General features: G+C 35.1%; 1 protein-coding gene across 3 annotated transcripts in view; it reads right to left on the bottom strand.

Moving 5' to 3' along the window:
• LOC101894639 (uncharacterized) overlaps positions 1 to 24,318 on the bottom strand; it is a 101,410-nt gene that overhangs the window by 75,236 nt on the left and 1,856 nt on the right. For 2 of the 3 annotated variants that reach the window (XM_059118146.1, XM_059118144.1), the window contains exons 2-3: positions 17,089 to 17,541; positions 2,672 to 3,025 (exon numbers count right to left, since the gene is read on the bottom strand). In XM_059118146.1, coding sequence (XP_058974129.1) covers positions 2,672 to 2,726 — 55 coding nt within the window. In that variant the 5' untranslated portion in view covers positions 2,727 to 3,025; positions 17,089 to 17,541. The remainder of the gene's footprint in view (positions 1 to 2,671; positions 3,026 to 17,088; positions 17,542 to 24,318) is intronic. The other variant, XM_059118145.1, reaches the window with a different exon arrangement.

The raw sequence follows: 24,318 nt of genomic DNA on the forward strand, positions 1-24,318 counted from the left end.
GAAGTAGCTGAACTCAGAGGCCAAGGCTATTGAGATTACAATTTTAAGTATTGTCGTCTCATTCTAAAAGTACTGACGTCTAAATGACTTTAGAAGATCACTGTAGATGCCGCTACGGTTGAGTAATTGGTCTCAGATGTCATTACCTAATAGTAGAGACATTCAGATGCGAGTTTTCCAGGGATGTGTGGTCTAGATGTCGCAATTATTGAGTACATGAACTCAGAGACCTCGATTATAGAACTTCTCAGTGTTAACTACTTCAATAGATGGCACTATTTAGAATAGAGGTCTAGATCTGGTTTCTGATGACACTAGTTGTTGTTGTAGCAGTAGTACATGCAGAGGTTTGGATTCTGCTAATCCGGTTCGAGCTCCAGGTTTAAAAATGCGGCTACCTCAATTGGCTGTAACCAGAGATCTTATGCAGCGAGTTGGGTAGGCTGTATCACACGCCGGGCAGACGTCACGCATATGTTCGTCAATTCGTGCCCAATACGAATTGATATGACTGCACCATCCTGAACGTAATTGCGTCAAAACTTCCCTGGTTTGTCTATGCAGCTAACGTTCTTCAGCTGACCAGGTCGGAATTTATCCTGTAAATGCTGAGGACACCTACGACTGCATCAGTATGAATGCCTCTTAGACCTGCCTGATAGGCTTCTTTATCTAGAGGATCTCTCTTATAGCGTCGGACCTCCCTCTCTAGATCATGTATGTTATTCCTGACCCGCTTGGTTGGGGGAGTTGCATCCAGCATATGGTGTTTGGGATGACTCCCTCGGTAACACCCCAATAGGCACGGCAACGAAAGCATATGATTAGGCTGAAGTAAGGGAAGGACTTTCGCCTTCTCATATAGATGCTCCACTGGTGTCATGAGGAGACAATGACACTAGTTGAAAGATGTGACGTCTCAGTGGCTCCAGTTTAGAGTAGTGAACTCTAGATGACACTAATGTAAAGTGGCTAGACCCAGAGGACATAAATGGCCACTAACTTAGAGTAGCACTATTAAAGATTACTTTGCCTCAGCAACTATTAATTTAGATTAGTGACTCCTAGATGTCACTAGAATGGAGTAATGACCCCCAGGGTGGGGCTATTGTAAAATTGGAGACTCTCTATGCAATTACTACCGAGAATCCGGGAGAGAATCCCAAAGGCCACCATTGTACAGTGATGATGTCACTACTTTAGATGAGTGACTTCCAGACGATACTGATTAAGAGTAGCCAGCTTCAAATGTCACTACTATCAAGCAGTTGGCTCTACATGTCAATGCTATAAGTGTTCTGAGTTTTTGGGTCACTACTTTAGGGTAGTGACCTCTAGATATCATAACTTTAGAGTATCCACTCTTGTGAACCGCTACTTTTAAACAGTGATCTCCAGATGTTACAACAATGGAGGGGTGTTAGAGTGTCTAGACTTGCAGGTAACTACATTAGAGCAGTGACCAATAGATGACATTTCGTTACAGTACATAGAGCCTCGGAAGTATTTTCCCCATCCAGCAAGAATGTAAAAAGTTCGGTGCGATGACCGAAGTTTCCCTTACGTTATCGAAAAAAAATTGTAAAACTTGTCGATTCTTGCAGGTTGTAGAACAGAACATATTTATGTATTTATCTTTAAAGACAGATGTCGCTTCTTTAAAGTAGTACAGCTGGAGTTTACAAGTTCTAAAGAAGTATTAAACAAGTTAAAAAGCAGTAAGCTCGACCGGACCGAAATTTGAATACCCTCCACCAATTGGAACGAATTTGAAAATTTTCAAAAAATAAAATCCTTCAAAAATTCTGTTAAAATTTTAAAAATACCGAATATAGCCGTTATATTGGGGTCTATACGACGTGGACCTACATAGGCATTGTTTGTCATAAGCCATATTCAAATTCGAAATGGAACGGTGAATTATGTTGCTAAAATCATCAAAATATCGCATATAGGGAGGTACCGCTATATCGGAGCTGTGCGAAGACCTGGATCAGCATAGGCGAATATAGGGAGGTACTGATATATGGGGCCTATACGAACACCTGGTCCTGCATAGACAATTTTCTGTCATATGCTGTAGTATCCATTACGAACTCTAAATACGTAATACCCTCCATAGTATGATGGAGGGTATAAAAAGTAACTTTCTTGATGGTAGTAGTGTCCCTATTTTAATTACCCCCACTGTAATACACCAAAAAAATTAGAATATTTTTCATTGCCCGGTAAATTAGCTGTAAAACTGTTTAAGGGCCAGCAAACACGTCAAAATGGATACAATGAGAGGCCAAGAGGCTACTTGTCAACCTTGAAAGTGATAGCTAAGCCTAAGGACAACAATACGCACACAAAAAACGGACATACACACACATATTCACTCACTAGTACATACAATGGTGGTTCCCCTTCTAAAGAGGCAGAAGACAATGGCAAGACCTACGACGACGATGATGATGATGATGGAACGGATAAAAGTGGTCTTTAGGCCCAAAACAACATACAAATAATTGCCAGGACATGAAAAGGACACACAAAAAAAACCACAACAGCATCAAAAAAAAAAAAATGACAGGACAAAACTTCAATCTAGGACAAAACTAAAAATTTTGCAGAACAACAACAAAACGAAGAAGAAAAATCTCTGAATAAAAATGTTCGAATAGCAAACCTTTTTTATAGCCATTCAATGAATGACAGATTGACTTGATTGACAATGAAAACATGTTTCGAACTTGTGATACGGTTGTGGCGTCATACAGCACTCGCTACTGAATAATGGCCGAGGTGATGACACCATAAGTCACCTGATCCAATATACCCCAAAAAGAACACAAACAGGCACACACGAACACCTCAAATGGATGACAGTAGTTTTTTGTGGGATGTGATGACTTCCAGGAATAAAGCTGCCAATATCAGTTGACTTATAGGCGTAACGTCAAACCAGCAGAGAATATATGTATGTACATATGGTTAAGGTTATGTGGCGACACTGTCATCCATGCAAAACGTCTGGCAGCTGCTGAAAAAAATAAGAGAACACAAATGGAGGAAATCAAGAGGAGATTATGTTAACTTGACATAAGGGGACACAGGAACATTTAGAACAGCACAAATCCGGCTACAACTGCCGACCAAAGGAAGTATTTCAAATTTGTTTTGGTTTCCTTTTTTTTGGGGGGTGAAGGAGATTTCTAGACTTGTTGTATTCTCAAGCTTAAACTAATGTGCAAAATATTTGGAATATTAGGTAATGCCATTGATAAATGGGGTTATCCTTTGAAATGCCTACAACATTTTAGGGAAGTTAAGGATACAGGTGTAGGAAATGTTTTAAAAATATATGTGAGGCATTTTATACCCACAGCCATATGGCTAGAGGGGGTATATATCATTTGATACGGCCAAAACGTGGCTCATCGAAATAACGGTTTTAGACCCTAGGTCTCTTTGGACCAAATCCGTTTCAGGACATTTGGAGTCGATCGAGCGATGTTCGTATTCCGTCTGTCTGGTGCGCACTATAACTCTCGAATGTAGTATCCGATTTGAACCAAACTTGGTACATCGTAATATTATTTTCAAAATAAGATCGAGTTCGGAGATGGGTAATATCGGTCCACTCTTTCTAGTACCTCCCCCAAAAAATATCAACATTTTCAAAGAAATGAATTTACTGCACAGATAGAGAAAGGATAATCCGATTTTGCTCCAACTTTGCAAATCCTAATGCTTGCATCAGTGCTAGGTCAGGTGCGAAAATGGACAATATCGATCCACTCCATCAAGTACCTCTCCCACAAAGGGTCAAAATTTTTGAATAATTTTAACTCTTATAAAATGTGATACAAGTGTCCGATTATCTTCAAATTTCACACATCCTAATATTTTTATTAGCTCAACGTCTGGTGTGAAGATGGGATATATCGGTCCACTCCTTCTGGTACCTCTCCCACAAAAGCTCAAAATTTTGAATATTCACGAAGCTCATAAAACAGTAAATTAACCTCCGATTCCATTCAGACTTGGTACATCGCAATATTTCCATCAACACAAGACCTGTTATAAAGATGCTAGAGATCGGATCATTCCTTCCGGTACCTCCCACACAAAGGGTCGAAGTTTTGAATAACCAAAACGATCATAAAATCTAAAATAAGCATCCGGTTCTCTTTATGTTACACACATCATATTATTTTTATTAACCCAATGTCTGGTGTGAAATTGGAATATATCGGACCACTCCATCAAGTACCTCCTCACACAAAAGCTCAAAATTTTGAATATTCATGAAGCTCATAAAACACGAAAGTAGCCTCCGATTCCATTCAGACTTGGTACATCGCAATATATCCATCAACACAAAACCTGTTATAAAGATGGTAGAGATCGGATCGTTCCTTCTGGTACCTTCCCCACAAAGGGTCGAAGTTTTGAATAACCAAAATGAGCATAGAATCCGAAATACACATCCGGACCTCTTCAAATTACACACATCACAATATTTTTATTAACCCAAGGTCTGGTGTGAAAATGAAGTATATCGGTCCACTTCTTCTGGTACCTCCTCCACAAAGGTTCAACATTTTGAATATCCATGAAGTTCATACAACACGAAATTAACATCCGATTCCATTCAGACTTGATAAATCTCAATATTTCCATCAACAGAAGACCTGTTATAAAGATGGCAGATATCGGATCATTCCTTCTGGTACCTTCCCCACAAAGGGTCAAAATTTCGAATATATATGAAGCTCATAAAACGCGAAATTAACCTCCGAATCCATTCAGACTTGGCACATCTCAATATTTCCTTCAGCACAAGATCTGTTATAAAGATGGTAGAGATCGGACAATTCCTTCTGGTACCTCCCACACAAAGGGTCAAAGTTTCGAATAACCAAAACGGTTATAAAATCCAAAACAAGCATCTGATTCTCTTCATATCTTACACATCCTATTATTTCTTCTTATTTCAAGATCTACTGTACAGATGGGGTATATCGGTCCACTTGTTCTGGTACCTTCCCCACAGAAGCTCAAAATTTTGAATATTCATCATAAAACACGAAATTAACATCCGATTCCTTTCAGACTTGGCACATCTCAATATTTCCATCAACACAAGATCTGTTGTAATGATGGTAGAGATTGGGCCATTCGTTCTGGTACCTCCCCCACATAGGGTTTAAGATTTTGAAAAACAAAACCCTCAAAAAAAGCGAAACAAGCATCCAAATACATCCATCCATCTCCTCAAATTTCCCATACACAAACATTTTTGCGAACACAAGATCTGTACCTCACCCACAAAGGGTCCAATAATTATATCTGTCATAACTTGCGGAACAAGTCGGCGATTCTTTACAACTTGCTATGCCTAAATATTTCTCTTAACCAGAAATAGGATATGAATATGTAATTTATCGGAATTTATAATTTCGCATAAAATTGGATATAAATGTTCGATTTCCTTAAAATTTTGCATATAACAATATTTTTATCTGTATTAGATGAAGTATGAAAATCGAATACTTCGGTCCACTACAACTGTTACCTCACGCATATTTCCACATTTTACAAAAATTTGCACATATCTCATATAAAGTATGGGAAGTTGTCGATATAGTCCAAATCTGGCACGTTGTAATATTTATAACAGTCTTAGGTCAGATACAAATTAGTCAATATCGGGCAACTGCTTCGAAAGCTTCCCCATAAAGAGTCAGCAGTTTGAATAATCATAAGTCAAGGCTGGGGGCATACATCTGTCGACAAAACCAACAACTCTATACTTCTCTTCAATATATTCTCAATATTTCTCTCCTCTCCTCCTCTTCATCAAATCGATAATCAACAAATTCCAATGACAAGATGACAATACCTGGAAAATGTAAATTAGTTTTGCCAAATGTTTTTTCTTCGGATTTCTTATTCACACCTAGGTGTCTTCAATGTTGGCTAATTTTTTTTGTTGTTCTTCGTTTTCTTGGCACCTCAACTTTTGGCAAAATTATTCATGTTTTTTTTTTCTTTTCTTTTTTTCACTTTCTCCAAATCCCACTTTTCTTTTCAATGTTTTCTAACCAAATTTTCTAAATGAAGGACATGTGCTAATAGATAAGAAAACTTGAGGAATTACCACAAAGGTGCAAATTTTTCGAGAAAAAAAATCTCTATCTCTCTTCGAACACAAGGTTGGAGAAGATTAATGTCAATGGGAGGGGCATCCGTGCCCAGAAAATTCGTGTGAAATGCTGTATCATCATTCTCGTCGTCATCATCAGATTTGAAAGCCATGGCTTATTGTATTATCATGAATTTTTGGAATTAGTGTGAATGAAGGGCAGGTGAGAGAGAAATCCTTGAAGGAGAAATTTAACTCAGACTTTTTTTTGGAGAAAGAGGAGAATCTATTTTTTATGATTTTTTTTTTTTTCAATAATCTGAAAAAAATGTTTCGATTATTTTTAAATTCTGTTGGAAATAAAATCCATATTTAAATATCTTGGGGAATTTTTGAGTGAAATAAAATTTGAATTATATCATGATCTATCAATAATATCATTGTTATGAAAATGCCTGCAATTGTGAATTATGTCCGATGACATAAAATATAGGCTACGCTTGCGAGTTATAATACGAAATATTTGAATCAAACCGATATGAAATAATCGGATCACCCTCAAATTTATTTATTATTTCTGAAATTTTTATTCCCTCAGCCGTATGGCTATAGAGGGTACATAGCATTTGATACGGTCAAAACGGTTTTGACCCTAGGTCTCTTTGGACCAAATCCGTTTCGGGACATTTGGAGTCGATCTAGCGATGTCCTTCCGTCCGTCCGTCTGTCTGGCTGGTGCGAACGATAACTCTCAAAGGGAGTATCCGATTTGACCCATACTTGATACATCGTAATATTATTGTCAAACTTAGATCGAGTTCGGATGTGGACAATATTGGTCCACTTCTTCTCCCACAAAAGGTCGACATTTTCCAAAAAATATTTTACTGCATATAAAGAGAAAGGATAATCCGATTCTGCTCCAACTTTGCATATCTTAATATTTGCAACAGTGCTAGGTCAGGTGGGAAAATGGACAATATCGGTCCATACAATCAGGTACCTCCCCACAAAAGGGTCAAAGTTTTTAATAGCCAAAACGATAATAAAATCCGAAATAAGCATCCGATTCTCTTCATATTTCACACATCCAATTATTTCTACACAAGATCTGCTGTGAAGATGGGATATATCGGTCGACTGCCCCACAGAGGTCACAAAGGGTCAACATTTTGAATATCCGATTCCATTCAGATTTGGTACATCTCAATATTTCCATCAACAAAAAATCTGTTATAAAGATGGTAGACATCGTTCCATATCTTCTGGTACGTCCACCACTAAGGTTTATTTCGTGTAAATCTCATCGAGGAATAAGACAGTTCCTAGCTTTCATGCCTTCCCTCCTGATTTTGTATAAAAATTTAACCCTACCTGTTGAATATCCCTAGTAAAATACATTTTACCAGAATCCCCTTCCCGCCATCCACCCTAACGTCCGTATGAATATGAACATAAAAGTAAGCACTTAGAGACACATAAATGTTTATGACACCAGCTATTGCGATAATTCTTCGGCTGTCATGTCTCGGCTCGGCCCAGCATTCAACTTGGCTACATGAAAATTGTATTGCAGTGGATTTATGGCCATATGGAACATAAAAACGCACTGATATGCAAAAAAAAAAAAACAAAAAAAAGACCAACCAAAGGCAAGAAAAGCAACAACAGCAACAAAAAATCCCATATTTCTATGGACGTTCGTACACAACACATTTATAGGACATTTACAAGACTATTTTTCTCACACCTGTATATATTGATATATATGTGTGTGTTGGTGCATAACCATGGGGGGCTTACGAAAATATTTTAATATTCATTTTGTAAACATAACCTTAAATGTTGTTTGGTTTATTTTATTTCTTTATAAATATTTCATATTTGAATATGCGGAAAATGTGCGGCATATGTTAGGATTGTTTTAAGGAGACCACCTGGCCAGACGAAACGGCTGAAGTTAGAATTTTGAAATTTATCATGAGGGTCAGTCTTGGTGAGGAGGCGTGTGAGAAGGCAGAGTTTTTATATTCTCCACCATAGTATGGATGGTAACTTAATATACCATCCATACTATGGTGGAGGATATAAAAACTCTGCCTTCTCACACGCCTCCACACGTAGACTTCCGTTCCTAACACCTCGAAATATACATTTTAGACCCCACAAAGTATATATATTCTTGATCAGCATAAATTTCTATGTCGACTTAGCGATGTCCGTCCGTCTATCACTCTAGCTACTGAACGAAATGAAGTAGGTTGATAATATTTTACTCAAATGTATATTATGTCTGCAGGACCTTTGGTATTGAAAATGGACCATGTAGGTTCACGTTTTGGTATAGCCCCCATATAGTAGTACCTCCCCATTTTCGGCATTTTAGCGATTAAAGAGACATTATTTACCGGAAATGTTTCAAATTTGTTTCAAATTTTGGAAATGTTTCAAATTTGGTATTTGAAGTTCGTAATGGATATTATGACAGAAAATTGTCTGTTCACGTCTTCGTATAGCCCCCATATAACGGAACTCCCCGATATTCGGTATTTTGATGAATTTAGCGACATTGTTGACGGAATTGTTTCAAATTTGGTATTTAAAGTTCGTAATGGATCCTATGACAGAAAATTGACCGTGCAGGTTCAAGTCTTCGTATAGCCCCCATACAACGACACCTCCCTATATTTTGATGATTTTAGCTTGCCAAATTATTTTCAAATGGAGGAGGGTATTTAAAGTTCGATCCGGCAGAAATTACAGGTTTTTTACTTGTTTTTGTTTTTTTTTTTTTTAATTTGTACTGAAAGCTTACGAAAAGTGCTATAATGTACTAAAAATGAAATACTTCATATTCTACAAACGGAATGAGCTAGAATGCTGAAATTTGGATTGAGATTCAATGAAGGAGTGCAGGATAGATGTACCCAAGGGTTTTTGGGGAATTCGAACTTTAAGGTTACGAAAAGTTCTAAAATGGTATTAAACTTCTAAAATGGTACCATTTGGTATTATGTGAACGGATAGAGTTAAAAATCTTGAAATTTGATATGAGAATCAAGGTAGAAAAGTTTAATATATAAAGATGTCTTTGGAGTGTGTGAATGTGATCGGATGAGGCTGGAATTTTGAAATTTTGTATTGGGGTCCCTGTTGGTGGTAGATTTAGTTCAATTTAATATTGGGTGAACAGATAGTGCTTGGAATCAGAAATTTGGTATTATGGTCGCTGTTCATGTGCAACATGGACATATGGGGATCGTTTCGGAAATGTGTACTGTAAGTGTACGAAAAGAACTAAATGGTAGTATTTTTGGCATAGGGTGAAGGAATAGAGCTGGAATCCCGAAATTTAATATTGAGGTCTCTGTTGGTATCTTGGATTGAGATTTGGAGGTGATTTTAGAAATGTGTGCATTAATTGTACCAAAAATACTAAATAGTACTACATTTGGTATTGAGTTGAATGAAAAAAATTGAAAATTTATATAATTTTATGTTGGTGTCGGTGGTTAAGATATGGAGGGGATTTTGGAAATGTGTGCTACAAGTGCACAAAAAGTACCACTTTACTATATTCGGTACCATTGGGTGTACCATTGTATTGTGTGGACAGATAGTGCTTGATATTTGATAATGGACTCGCTTTTATGTATAGCCTGGACATATAGAGGTTGTTTCGAAAAGCAATACTATAATTGTACGAAAAGTACTGAATGGTACTTAATTTGGTAAAGGGGGAAATTACAGAACTGAAATCCTGAAATTTGATATAAATGTGACTGTTGGTGTTTGCGCTTAAGATGTGAAAGTGGTTTTGGAACATTGTTCAAAAAGTACTGGGTGGTACTAAATTTCGTATTTGGTGAAGGAGTAGATCTGAAACCATGAAATCTTATATATTTAAACAACTGTTGGCAAATGGCTACTAAAATTATGAAATTTGATATATCTGAGGTTGAGATTTAAAGATGGGGTTGGAAATGCGTACTAAAATTGTTCGAAAAGTAATAAATGGTACTTATTTTGGATCACTGTTGTTGGATGGAGAGATGTAGATGTTGTTTTGGATATGAGTACCAAATATTACTAAATTTGGAAATGGTCTAGGGTTTACATAAAGGGAGACTTTGATATAGTTTCGACAGGAAAATTTGGATATCGGTCCATTGTGCAATGATTTTATGAATAACCGCCTCAGTAAATTTAAACATTGTTCTATTATTCCTTCCGAAAAAGGAAATACTTGAAAAAAATTTAAAACCTTGAAAGTCTGAAAATTTAGTAGTGCCCACTTGCTAGACATATATAATTTATAACGTATAATATATTATTTGTTTTTTTTTTTTTTTTGTCTCAGAGAAGGATAGATTTTTAAGGACATTTCCCCCACTGTGCCACTGGTCTTTTATTTGCAATCATGGAATAAAAAAGTATCGAACATGTTGGCCCATATGTGGCACACATTCAATGTTGACACGCACTTATGGACACTGCATGTTTCTTGTTTTTTTATTTGTTGTTGTTGCTGCCTTTTTCATTGCAATAATCATAGTTTTTAAAGTGTAAATTTAAATGGAATTTTATGTAATTACTGTTTCTTTAAATGTGGGACATATTTTCATGGTGTGGAAATTATGGCTTTCCCAAAGATATCTCGAAGAAAATCTTGATTTTTTAACTAAAAATTGAAAAGGAATCCTGGATTATTTTATTAAAAAATTAAAAAAAAAAATCGTGGATCTTCATCCATAAGGAAATATTGGAATTTTTTATTAAACAGGATTTAACAAGGATATACCTTAGAAAGTCGAAAATTTCTTATCTAAATATATATCAAGGACATCTCGAAGAAATCGTGGATTTTAATAAACAAGTAAATAGGATGAGTACGATTTGTACGCTTGTAAACAATATATTGAGTTGTCATTGGAATAATTTTAACAGCTGTTGGGCGAGTGGCTTAGAAATTACAGCAGTCTGAAGTTGGTTGCAGTTCTTCGTCGTCGTATAGTTTATATTTGGTATTTTTAAGATTTTAACAGCATTTTTAAATGGAAGTTATTTTATTTTTATTTATTTATTTATTTTTTTTGTTTTTGAAAATTTCCAAATTCGTTCCAAATTGTGGAGGGCATTCAAAGTTCGTCCCGGCCTTTCTGCTTTTTAACTTGTATTTTTTGTAAAATTTTCTATAAACGTCATTGAATATAGCATATTCTCCCTTTCATTTTCTGAATTAATTAATTCCACTGCTATTTTTCTTTGCCAGACTGTATGACCGTTAGCTATGCATTGCACGTTTCACTTTCCAATTGAGACATTCATTTCCACGATTTAGAGACAGCAAATAGAAATTATACATTTTCATTTTATTTTTCTTTTTCTTGTTGTTGTTTATATATCTTCTAATTAACATTCAGGAAAGTTCATATTTATTATCAAACATCTGTTCAACATTCTTCTCTCCAGCTTGTGCTCTTCTGGCCATCTAATAATTTATGTTTATGTCTCTCAGTCTCTCTCTCTCTTTCTCTCTGTCATATTTCTTCCTTTTGGTTTCTAATTAGACTGATTAAATATCAACGAAGCATTATTTCTTTCATTCCTCGTCTTTTTGTTTTGCGTTTTTTCGCCCTCTCGATGCCTTGTCATGTCTCCACAGGCATTTATAAGGATAATTATGACTAATTAATGTGCCGGGAATAATTTGTTGAAAAGCTACATATTATTAAGTGATGTTTGTTTTCAAGGAATTACATTTGTTTGAGCACACTTTTAATATTATTTGTGGTGGTATATTTTCTTTTTGTGAAAGTATCTGCGGATAATGAATTATGCGTCTGGGTAATGTTAAGAAGTCCTCTTGGATATGATTTTAATAAAAGCTATTTAAAGTGGTTGGGGGAGAAAAAAACTTTTAAAAGCTTTTGGCAATAGACTTAACTGTGAATAGCATATTTAGAATATTTTTGTTTAATTAATTTTTAATTTTTTTTAATTCTCCAATTTTAGACTATTACAAAATTGGGGAATTAAAATTATGCAGTTAAATAGTAATTATTATAGGAGGCGAAGTATAGATGTCTCTCTTTGGAATATTTTGAAAAAAAAAACTTCTTTCTTTGGTGGATGGAAATTTATAAAAAGAAATTTATGTTTAAAAATATTGGGGCCGCAGACCTTGGACATTCCAACAGGACTCAGTACCATCGCACTCAGCACGCGGCACCCAAGAATGGCTACAAAATTAGGTTCCTCGCTTCATTTCCAGCGCACAATGGCCACCAAAATCTCCGGATACTAATCAGTTGGACTACAGAGTCTGGAGTATTTTGGAAAGCAAGCTTGGCACTAAAAAAATACCAAAGTGTCAATCACCTCAAGCAAGCGCTCGCGGGAATGGGACAAAATACCGCAGAGCAACATTCGGGTGGGCAGAGTGTGACGGTTTTATTGGCCGTTTGAAGGCCATAATTCGTGCCAAAGGCGATAGATTCGAACAATCTAAACTTATTGTAAAATATGATGCTATTTTCGATATTTTTTGCTTTCATTCAATAAAATTTAGAAATTATGGCGTTTGACTTTGTTGCTGTTTTTTTATCTTACCCTGTAGTTCCCATTACGACTTCTAAATACGAAATTTGAAACAACTCTGGTGAATAATGTCCCTAAAATCGTCAAAATGTCGAATATCGGGGTGTTCCACTGTAAGTGGGCTATATGGTATCGTGGACCTATATAGACATTTCTCTTCCAGGTGGTAAAGTGCTTAGCAGGAACTTCAAGTATGTATTTTGAGACAATTCCATTGAAAAATGTAGCTTAAATCATCAAAATACTGAATATAGGGAGGTACCGTCATATGGGAGATACGTGGACCTATATGGACAATACTTTTCCAGGGTGTGAATTGAGAAGAAGGAAATACTTTTGAGGATTTTCAGACAATTTCATTGAAAAGTTTGGCTACAATCTTCAAAATACCGAATATCGAGAGTACCTTTATATGGAGACCTAATTCTCTTCCAGGGGCTAAAGTACTCAGAAGGAACTCCTTGTGTGGATTTTTAGACAATTCCATTGAAAAATGTGGCTAAAATCATTAAAATACCGAATATCGGTAGGTGCCGTTATATGGGGGAAATACGTATTCATTTAATATATTTTTTTTTTTCAAAGGAATTTGGGCGATCGACTAAAAATATAAACATTTATTTTTATACTCTCCACCATATATAGCATGGAGTTAGTCAAGAAAATTTTTAATAAACCCTTAGAAATCGCTTTCTTGGGAACTTATTTTGAGATAAATGTTTAGACTGTAACAGACTTTTATTTTCATGTATTTTACGCTCAGATCGAACCCATTTGAGATCACTTAGTTCCCAACAAACAATTCGTATTCTTCTCATCCCACAAAATATACAAAAATCAATGGCTTTCAATAAAACCACTGCATACTTTTGGGGGATATGATATTCATTGCCAAAATATTTCCCCAAGCCATAAAATACATTTACATAACTTCCTTCATAAATTACTTAATTCCGGAACATACAACATTTAATATTCAACACATGAACTATGCTATTTAAATGGCTTAATGTTACAACTAAAAGAAGCAAAGATAGAAAGCAGAAGAAGAAATAAAACATTCAACAAATAATACTAAAACATGCAAATTATATATATTTTTGTTTCTCTTTTTTTTCTTTTGTTGTGTGCGTTGAAATATATTTTGTGTGTTATTATTACCTACAAACAAACAAACAGACAGTTAGACAGATAGACAAACGAAAGAAATGAGTGTTTTCTTACAGACAGACGCCAGCATCAACCATCAGCCAGTAATGAACGGAGGAGCAGCAGCAGCATCCAACAAACCACCAGCCAATAGAACATTACACAAATACACAGATACAATGGGTACAGTGGCTCAAAGTAAGGACATTTTTTATTTTTAGAATATGAAGGAGATAATCTTAAAAAATAAATATTGTTAAAATCTTGCAATCGAATCAGTATTAAAACCATTAATACAGATGGTAAGTTCCAGTTAGAATCTTGGCCTTATCAAAAAAAAAAAAAATCTGATACATAATCGTTTTTTTCAGATAACTTTCTGAAGGACTCTAACAGCAAAAATTATGAACTTTTCAAAAAGCTATAATTATGAATTTTTGGCAAGATTTTCTTAAGGATTTTTAAATCAAGTCAAAAATTATAATTCCCAAATTTTTCATAAAATTGACCCAGAAATTCTTGGATTTTTTTTGAATTTCATGGGGATTCTAGGGCATATTCGTGGATTTTTAGGGAGTTTTCTGATCTTTATCTAAGAACTCCATGAGTTACAACTATGAGATTTTGAAGGAGATTTTCCTGGGCAATTATTTGTATACCCTCCACCATACATAGTATAGAGAGTATATTAAGTTCGTAATTCCGTTTGTAACTCATCGAAAAAAAATTAGACCCAACAAAGTATATATATTCTTGATCAGCGTTTAATTCAAATACGATTTAGCCCTGTCCGTCCGTCCATCCGTCTGTTGCAATCATGCTAATTAAAATTAACTATATCGGTCCACGATATCGTATAGCCCCATATAACGTCCGATATTCGGTATTTTCAGGATTTTAGCAATATTTGTCAATGAAAATGTCTGAATTTCTACGCAAGAAATTCTTTGTGAATACTTTATCCCCTCGAAGAGAATTATCTATTTAGGTCCACGATATCGTATAGCCCCCATATAACGGTACCCTGATATTCTGTATTTTAATTTTCAAATGGAAATGTCTGAAATTCTACACAAGGAGTTCCTCGTGAGTAATTTATCCCCTGGAAGAGAATTGTCCATATATGTCCACGATATCATATAGCCCCCATACAATGGTCTACCCCAATATTCGGTATTTTGATGATTTTAGCAACATTTTTTCAATGGCATTGTCGGAAATTCTACGCAAGCAGTTCGCTGTAAGTACTTTACCCCCTGAAAGATAATTGTTAATATAGGTCCATGGTGCTATAGGATATAGCCCCCATACAATGGCGCCCCATCCCCTGATATTCGGTATTTGTATGATTTTAGCCACATTTTTTCAATGGCATTGTGGGAAATTCTACGCAAGAAGTTCGCTGTAAGTACTTTACCCCCTGAAAGATAATTGTTTATATAGGTCCATGATGCTATAGGATATAGCCCCCATACAATGGCGCCCCATCCCCTGATATTCGTTATTTGTATGATTTTAGCCACATTTTTCAATGGAATAGTCTGAAAATCCACACAAGGTGTTCTCGGTAAGCACTTTACCCCCTGAAAAAGAAATGTTAATATAGGTCCATGATATCGTATGACCCCATACAATGGCGTCCCGCCCCCGATATTCGGTATTTGGATGATTTAACCACATTTTTCAGTGGTCTGATAATCTAAGGAGTTCCTCCTGAGTGCTTTACCCCCTGGAAGGGAATTGTCTATATAGGTCTACGTTTTAGTATAGCCCCCCATACAACAATACCTCCCTTTATTCGATATTTTTAATATTTTCGCGACATAATTGACGGGAATTGCGTCAAATTTCGTATTTGAAGTTCGGAATAGTTACTACAGCTCATCACAACAAATTGGCTTATCCGGCACCACGTCTTTGTAAAGCGCCCATATAAAGGTTTTAATTTGAGCGGCATTTTTCGAAGGGTTTTTTTTTTTTAATTTTCAATTTCCTTCCGAATGGTGGAGGGCTTTAAAAGTTTGGCCCTTCCGAACTTAGCTGCTTTTCATACTTGTTTAAGAATATTCAAGGAATTTTAGATTCACAGGAATAGTTTTCTAAATATACTTTCTCAGACTATCAGTCTCTTGATTGTGGATTTTAAAGAATATTTTCTCAAGGACTTTTGCTCAAATGCTTATTTGGAGATAAGCGTTTTAGAAACTTCACAAGATTTATAATCTAATATTTTCAAAATTTCATAGGAGAGGCAGATTTACAATCATATGAGTTTCAGCAATAATTCCTCAAGCACGCCTTGATTCACAAGATTTTTTGAATGATTTGATTTTTTCAAGAATATTTTCTTCAGGACAGACAATATTTTAAAAATATGTTCCAAGGAGTTTTATACAACGGCGGAACTTCTATAATTATTTTCTCAAGAGTTTATAGATGAGTAGTGAAGAGATGCAATTCTGGCTCCTCACTCTCTCTCTCTCTCTCTCTCTCTCTCTATGAAATATGGGATTTTTAAGAATATTCTCCAAAACACCATCAGATTTTCTCAAGCATTATAAGATTTGTAAGAATATTTTTTCAAGGAATCAAGAACTAGAAAAATATTTCCTAAATAATAAGATTAAAAAATTTCCATAAATTTGTATTACTTTGAGCCACTGTTTTATATAAAAAGAATAAAAAAAATTACACCAAAAATACCAATACATTAAATGTAATAACTGTAAAAATGAAAAAAAAAAACACGAAATAAAACAACAACGACAAGGGCAACACAGGGATTCTCAGACATAAGAAAAACAAAAACCAAAGACACACACACATACAAAATCATACAAACAAAACAACACAAAACGGGCGAATAGCACAGCCCCACACAGGAATGAAAAGGAAAAACGAGAAAAAAGAAGAATATGGAAAAAAGCCATTTAAGAAGTCAAGAAAAGAAAAATAGAAACACTTTTTTAAGTGAGTAGTGTGAGAGAGCGAGCGAGTGTGTGTGTGCACTTGAGAACGTATGTTTTCATGTTTGCATGTGTGTGTATGTTATGGCCATAAAAACGTCAACAATAAGCCAACTATACAAATGCAAACACATGAACACACTCACACTCGCTCTCTCTCAAGACAAGGATAATGACAAAATTGAATATTTTCTAAAAAAAAAAAGAAAAAAATAGAGAAAACGTAAAACATTTACGCACCAATTTTCTGTTGTTATTCCTTTGGTTAGTGGTTGAGCTATTGTTGTTTTTTTAGTTGCTGTTGTTTTGTGGTTATTATCCTTCACAACACGAAAATGCTGGAGTTTATTTTTTGTTCATTTCTTTTTTGTTAATTTTAAAGCCGATTAGTTGACAGGCTGCAAAATGTTGTTGCCGCTGCTAAAGCTGATTTCGAATTTTAGTTTTGTTTCGTTTTTTTATCTTTTTCGTTTTAATTAAGGATTTCTTGTTGTTTTATTACTGTATTTTGGTTTATATAGTTGGCTTTGTTTAATTTCAGTATAACATTTTTTTAATTCAATTATTTATTTATTTATTTATGCCAACCCATTCCACCAGCCGGCCAGCCTTTCCAAAGTTTGCAATTTTTTTATTTGTTTTTGTTTTTCGTTTTGTTTTAACTGCTACTCATTCTTCCAGAATAGAGAGTGACTGAAAGAGAAATGGTTTTGCAATTTGCATAAATTAATTAATTCAATAATTGATTTCAATTAATTGAATACCATTTTTTTGTTAATGCCTCTCAAAGAGATTATGGTAATGTTTTTTTGTATTTTTATTGCCAATAAAAATACTTTAAAGTGCCAGTCGTGAAAGTTGAAGTGTTAAAAAAACGTAGCTGCAGCAGACGTATAAAAACAGGACATTTGAGGATATTTTCCGAAGACTAAATCGAGGTTTTTTCATGCAGTTTTTTATACCCCAAGCCATATGGCTACAGAGGGTTTATATCATTTGATACGGCCAAAACGTGTCTCATGGAAATAACGGTTTTAGACCTTAGGTCTCTTTGGACCAAATCAGACCAACATTTGGAGTCGATCTAGCGATGTCCGTCCGTCCGTCTGTCTATCCAGTCAGACGACTGGTGCGCACGATACCTCTCGAAGCAAGTATCCAATTTGATCTAATCTTGGTACATCGTAATATTACAGGGTGAGATAAAAAAAACTGCAACAAAGTCAAACGCCATAATTTCTACATTTTTCTTCAAAATTTATTGAATGAAAGCCAAAAATATCGGAAATAGCATCAAATTTTAGAATAAGTTTAGATTTGTTCGAATTGGTAACCTTTGGCATGAATTATGACCTTCAAACGGCCAATAAAACCGTCACACGCTGTCCGAATGTTGCTATGCGGTATTTTGGCCCATTCCAGGTGAAGCGCTTGCTTGAGGTGATCGACACTTTGGTATTTTTTAGTGACAACCTTACTTTCCAAAATACTCCGGACTCAATAGTCGGAGGGATTGGTATCCGAAGATTTTGGTGGCCATTGTGCGCTGGAAATGAAGCGAGGAACCTCATTTTGTAACCATTCTTGGGTGGCGAGTGCTGAGTGCGATGGTGCTGAGTCCTGTTGGAATGTCCAAGGTCTGCGGCCAAAATGTTTGCGTGCCCAAGGCTTTAATACAGCCTTCAGAATATTTTCGCTATAATATTCGGCATTTATTCTGATGCCACAGTCGATTAATATGAGCGGAAAGCGACAATTGGCTGTTATGGCGGCCCACACCATCACCATGGCCGCGCTTGAGTTCTGGTGGCCAAACGAAGGTGCACAGATTCAGCTGACCTCTTTGGCAAGTGAACACGATCATTTTGTTTGTTTACAATGTTTTCTCAACGGAGAAAACCAAATTCGCTAGTTCACCACTTTCGGCCAAGCGAAGCAAACCTTTAGCTCTTTTGAGTTTATTTTCTTTCTGTTGCGGTGTAAGTTCTTGCACTTTTTGGAAATTCAATGGCTTTAACCCGAGCTCATTTTTTAATATTTGCCGAATGGGATATTGCGATAGACTTCAGCTCACGAGCCATTTTTGGGCCACTCCGACGCGGGTTTCGACCAAGTCGCTTCTTTACTTTTCGAACCATGCACAGAAAGAGAAAGGATAGTCTGAATTTTGCACAAACTTTGCATATCCTAATATTTGCATCAGTTCTAGGTCAGGTGCGTAGATGGACAATATCGGTCGACTCCAAAAAGTACCTCCCCCACAATGGGTCAAAATTTTGTATATTTAAAACTCTTATAAAATGTGATGTAAGTGTCCGATTGTCTTCAAATTATAAACAAATCACCATATTTTTATTAACCAAAGGTCTGGTTTGAAGATGGAATATATCGGTCCACTCCTTCTGGTACCTGCCCCACAAAGGGCCAAAATTTCGAATATTCATGAATCTCATAAAACACGAAATTAACACCTGATTCCATTCAGACTTGACACATCTCAATATTTCCATCAACACAAGATCTGTTATAAATATGGTACAGATCAGACCATTTCTTCTGGTACCTCTCCCACAAAGGGTCAAAGTTATGAATAAGCAAAACGATCATAACATGGGAAATAAGCATCCGATTCTCTTCGAATTACACACATTGCAATATTTTTATTAACTCAAGGTCTGGTGTGAAGATGCAATATGTCGATCCACTCCTTCTGGTACCTCCCCCACAAAGGATCAATATATTCAGTGTCCATGAAATGCGAAATTAACATCCGATTCCATTCCGAAAAACGATCATAGAATCCGAAATAAGCATCCGGTTTTCTTAATATTTCATAGATACCATTTTTTCTACTAACATAAGATCTGCTGTGAAGATGGAATAGATCGGTCTACTGCTTCTGGTGCCTCCCCCACAAAGGATCAACATTTTGTGTATCCATAATGTTCATAAAACGCGAAATTATTATCCGACTCAATTCAGATTTGGTACTTCTCAATATTTCTATCAACACAAGATCTCTTAAAAAGATGGTAGAGATCGAACCATTTTTTTGGTACCTCACCCACATAGGCTTCAAGATTTTGAAAAACAAAACGCTGAAAGAAAGCGAGATAAGCTTCAAACTCTCTTCAAATTTCACACATCTAATCATTATTGCTAACACAAGATCTGTTGTGAAGATGATAGATATCTGCCAACCCCTTCTGGTACCTCACCCACAAAGTGTCACAATTTCCACAACTTATATCTGACATAACTTGCGAAACATGTTGGCGATTCTTTACAACTTGCTATATCTAACACAAAAAAAAAACGTTATTTTTATAAAAACAACAATAAAGGGATTAAGCCTGACCATTTTGCTACAACAAAATACTATGGTATCCCGAACAAACAAAGCCAACACTGTTCTATATCTAAGTATTTTTAGTTATTTTTTATTTATTTTCAATTTGTATATTAACCTATAATATAGTAACCCATAGGGCTATGGACGGTTCCAAGAACTTCTATACAAGACTACTCTAAATTAATTATAATATCCTTAATCTTGAAAGTCTTATTTAAAAATAACCATTAAACAAATTAACCAAAAAAAGAGAGCAAAATTGACAATTGAATGACGGTTCCAAAAACTTCTATAAAGGACAATTCTTAACTTTTTATAATATTCTTATCTCTTAACCAGAAATCTGGAATTTATGATTTCTTATAAAATTGGATATAAATCTTCCAATTTTGTTATCATTATTAGATGAAGTATGAAAATGGAATACTTCGGTCCGCTATATCTGTTACCCTTCGCACATTTCCACATTTTCCAAAAATTTGCACAAATCTCATTTAAATTATAGGAAGTAGTCTATATAGTCCAAATCTGTCATGTTGTAATATTTATATCAGTCTTAGGTCACATACGAATTGGTCAATATTGGCCAATGGCTTCGGAACCTCCCCCATAAAGAGTCAACAGTTTGAATAATCATAATCCAAGGTTGGGGGTATAAATCTGTCGGTAAAACCTGACTGATACTATTTTACTTGTTTTAGAACATTTCCTCAAATGCAGATAAAAATGAATTTTATTAGGAATATTTCAAAGATAAAGTTACCAAATTATAAATAATATATCAAATATCCATTTCCTTTCAAAAATTCATTGAATTTTTGAACTTTCCAATTTTAATTATATTTTTCGAAAATTGTAAATTTATTTTTCTCTCCTGGCAATCTTCGCAAAGCATGTTGTTCTTTCTTTAACAACGCTTGCAACCACAAACGTTGATTAAATGCTTCTGAAATGAAATTAAATTACCATCCAATCACTGACAAATGAAACGTTTCTTTTTAAATATCACCAAATGGATGTAATGGACATGAATACATACGTATTAATACATACATATGTGTGAGTATGAATATTTAATGGTTAAATTCCAAATACATATTGACATTAAATGGCAAATTGTATTACTCAATCGGTAGTGACATTAAAACCTTATCAATAATTATGTAAGTTTTTATTTTTATTTTTTTTTTGGTTTTTTATCTTTGACATTTGAATCAATAATTGAAAAATTACATTTCGTTATTTACAGTTGTGATTTAATAAAATATTGGAATTTGTGATTGTAATTAAATAAGCATTATGTAATAGAGAAAATGGAAAGGGGGTGAATTTTATGATGGATCATAGGAAAATGGAAGAATGCAATACAGAGTGTTTGATTATTTTGTAGCAAAAATCAGGCACAAAGAAACCCATAAAAAATAAAGTGTCTCGGACCTGTAAAATACGAATATTAAGTCCGTATCAATTTATGAGAGATATAATGGATCCATATTTAACAATTTTGGATAGGCGGTCTTTCACTTTTTAAAAAAAAAAAATAATAATTTCTGACAATTTCCACAAATTTTTAAACATCTGAAAAAGGCTTGTGCAGTAATAGGGCATTTGTGCCAAAACTTGTACTCATCAAGGCCTATATAAGGTCGACCAAGAAGACCATCTGACAACCAAGTTTTCTGTCAAAATATATTTTGAATTCACCCAATAAAATGGAACTCCCGCCGAAAGATATTGATGAAGAACTTAAATTAGGGCCCACTCCCTCCTACCCCACAAAATATCAAATTGTAAAGAAAAGATTTTCCTAATACAACAAAATCAGATCATAAAACTTTGTACATCCCAATAAAAGTATCATTGCTAGTTCAGGAGCGAATGTGGACGATATCGCCCTACCTATGGAGAACCTCCACCACATAGTGGTACAATTTTCAATATTTATCTCTCATAGCAAAAACTTGTAAACTTGTAAAATAATACCATTTGGTATTATGTCAAGGGATATAGCTATAAATTTGAAATTTGGTATTAGAATCGAGGTTGGAAAGTAAATTCGATAAATGAAGATGGTTTTGGAATTGTGTACTAAGTGTCCCAACTTTATTTTATGCGAAATCATGAATTCCAAATTCATCTCAAGTTTCTGGTTGGGAGAAATATTCAGATATAGCAAGTTTTAAAGTATCGCTGACTTGTTTCGCAAGTTATGACAGATAAAAAATTGTATTGAAAATTGTGACCCTTTGTGGGTGAGGTGCCAGAAGGGGTTCGCAGATATATATCATCTTCATAACAGATCCTACTTCAGCGAAAATATTTGGATGCGTGAAATTTGAAGAGAGTTGGATATTTATTTCGCTTTCCTTGAGCGTTTTGTTTTTCAAAATCTTAAACCCTATGACGGGGAGGTACCAGAAGAAATGGTCTGAGTATAACCAAGTCTGGAATGAAATCGGATGTTAATTTCGCGTTTTATGAGCTTCATGGATATTCCAAAATTTGACCCTTTGTGGGGGAGGTACAAGAAGGAATGGACCAATATATTCCATCCTCACACCAGACCTAATAAAAATATTGTGATGTGTGATTTAAAGAAAACAGGATGGTTATTTCGGATTTTATGATCGGTTTGATTATTAAAAATGTTAACCCTTTGTGGGGGAGGTACCATAAAGAATGATCCGATCTCTACCTTTTTTATAACAGATCTTTTGTTGATAGAAATATTAATTGCCGAGTCCGTATGGAATCGATATTAATTTCGCGTTTTATGAGTTTAATGGTTATTCAAAATTTTGACCTTTTGTGGGGGAGGTACCAGAAAGTTTAGACCGATGTATTCCGTATTAACACCACATCGTGGGTTTATAAAAATATTAGGATGTGTGAAATTTTAAGACAATTGGATTCTTACATCACATTTTTTAAGAATTATAATTTTTGAAAATGTTTACTCTTTGTGGTGGAGGCACTTGATGGTGTGGACCGATATTATCTATTTTTGCATCTGAGCTAGAATTGACGCAAATATTAGAATTTGCAAAATTGGAGCAAAATCGGATTATTTCTGTGCAGAAAATATTTTTTTGTTGTTTTTTTTTTTTTGAAATTTTGACTTTTTTGGGCGGAGGTACCAGAAAGAGTGGACGGATACATTCCATCTCGGCACCAGACCTTGGATTAATAAAATTATTTGGATGTGTGAAATTTGAAGACAATTGGACTTTTACATCACATCATCATAATTAATCAAAATGTTGACCCTTGGCGTGGGAGATACTTGATAGAGTGGACCGATATTCGCACCTGACCTAGCACTGATGCCAGTATTAGAATTTGTAAAGTTGGAACAAAATCCTTTCTCTTTCTGTGCAGTAAATTCTTTGAAAATATTGATATTTTGTGGTGGTGGTTCCCTAAAGAGTGGACCGATATTGTCCATTTCCGATGTATTATTACCATGTACCAAGTTTGGATCAATTCGGATACTCCCTTCGAGAGTTATCGTAAGCACCAGCCAGAGAAACAGACAGATGAAAGGACGAACGGACATCGCTAGATCGATTCCAAACATCCTGAAAGGGATTTGGTCCAAAGACACCTAGGGTCTAAATTCGTTATTTCTATGAGTCACGTTTTGGCCGTATCAAATGATATGTACCCTCTCTAGCCCTATGGCTGAAGGTATAAAAATGCAGCACAATTATTAAAATGCCAAATATCGTAGAAAAGTTATATGAGCCCATGCGAAGAAAACTCCAAAGACCCATTTTGGGATAATTTATTTGAAAAATGTGGCCCAAATCGGCATAATATCGGAATATACTATTATATGGTGGATATGTGAAGATGTCGACTTGTATGGATAATTTTCTGTCATAGGAAGTGCTACCCACTAAGAAATCTAAATTTCAAATTTGAAATAATTCCGGTGGAAATTGCATCGAAATCGTAGAAATTCCGAATGGAGAGAGGTAGAATTGTGTGGGGAAAATACCAAAACTTGGACCTATATGGACGGTTCTATGTGAGGATTTTAACTACATACTGGACAGCACAAATTACCAATTTGCAGGATATCACCCATTTTCAATACTAACTATTTTTCGAACCTA

Source organism: Musca domestica, unplaced genomic scaffold, assembly GCF_030504385.1.
Source record: "Musca domestica strain aabys unplaced genomic scaffold, Musca_domestica.polishedcontigs.V.1.1 12, whole genome shotgun sequence".
Taxonomy (NCBI): Eukaryota; Metazoa; Arthropoda; class Insecta; order Diptera; family Muscidae; genus Musca; species Musca domestica.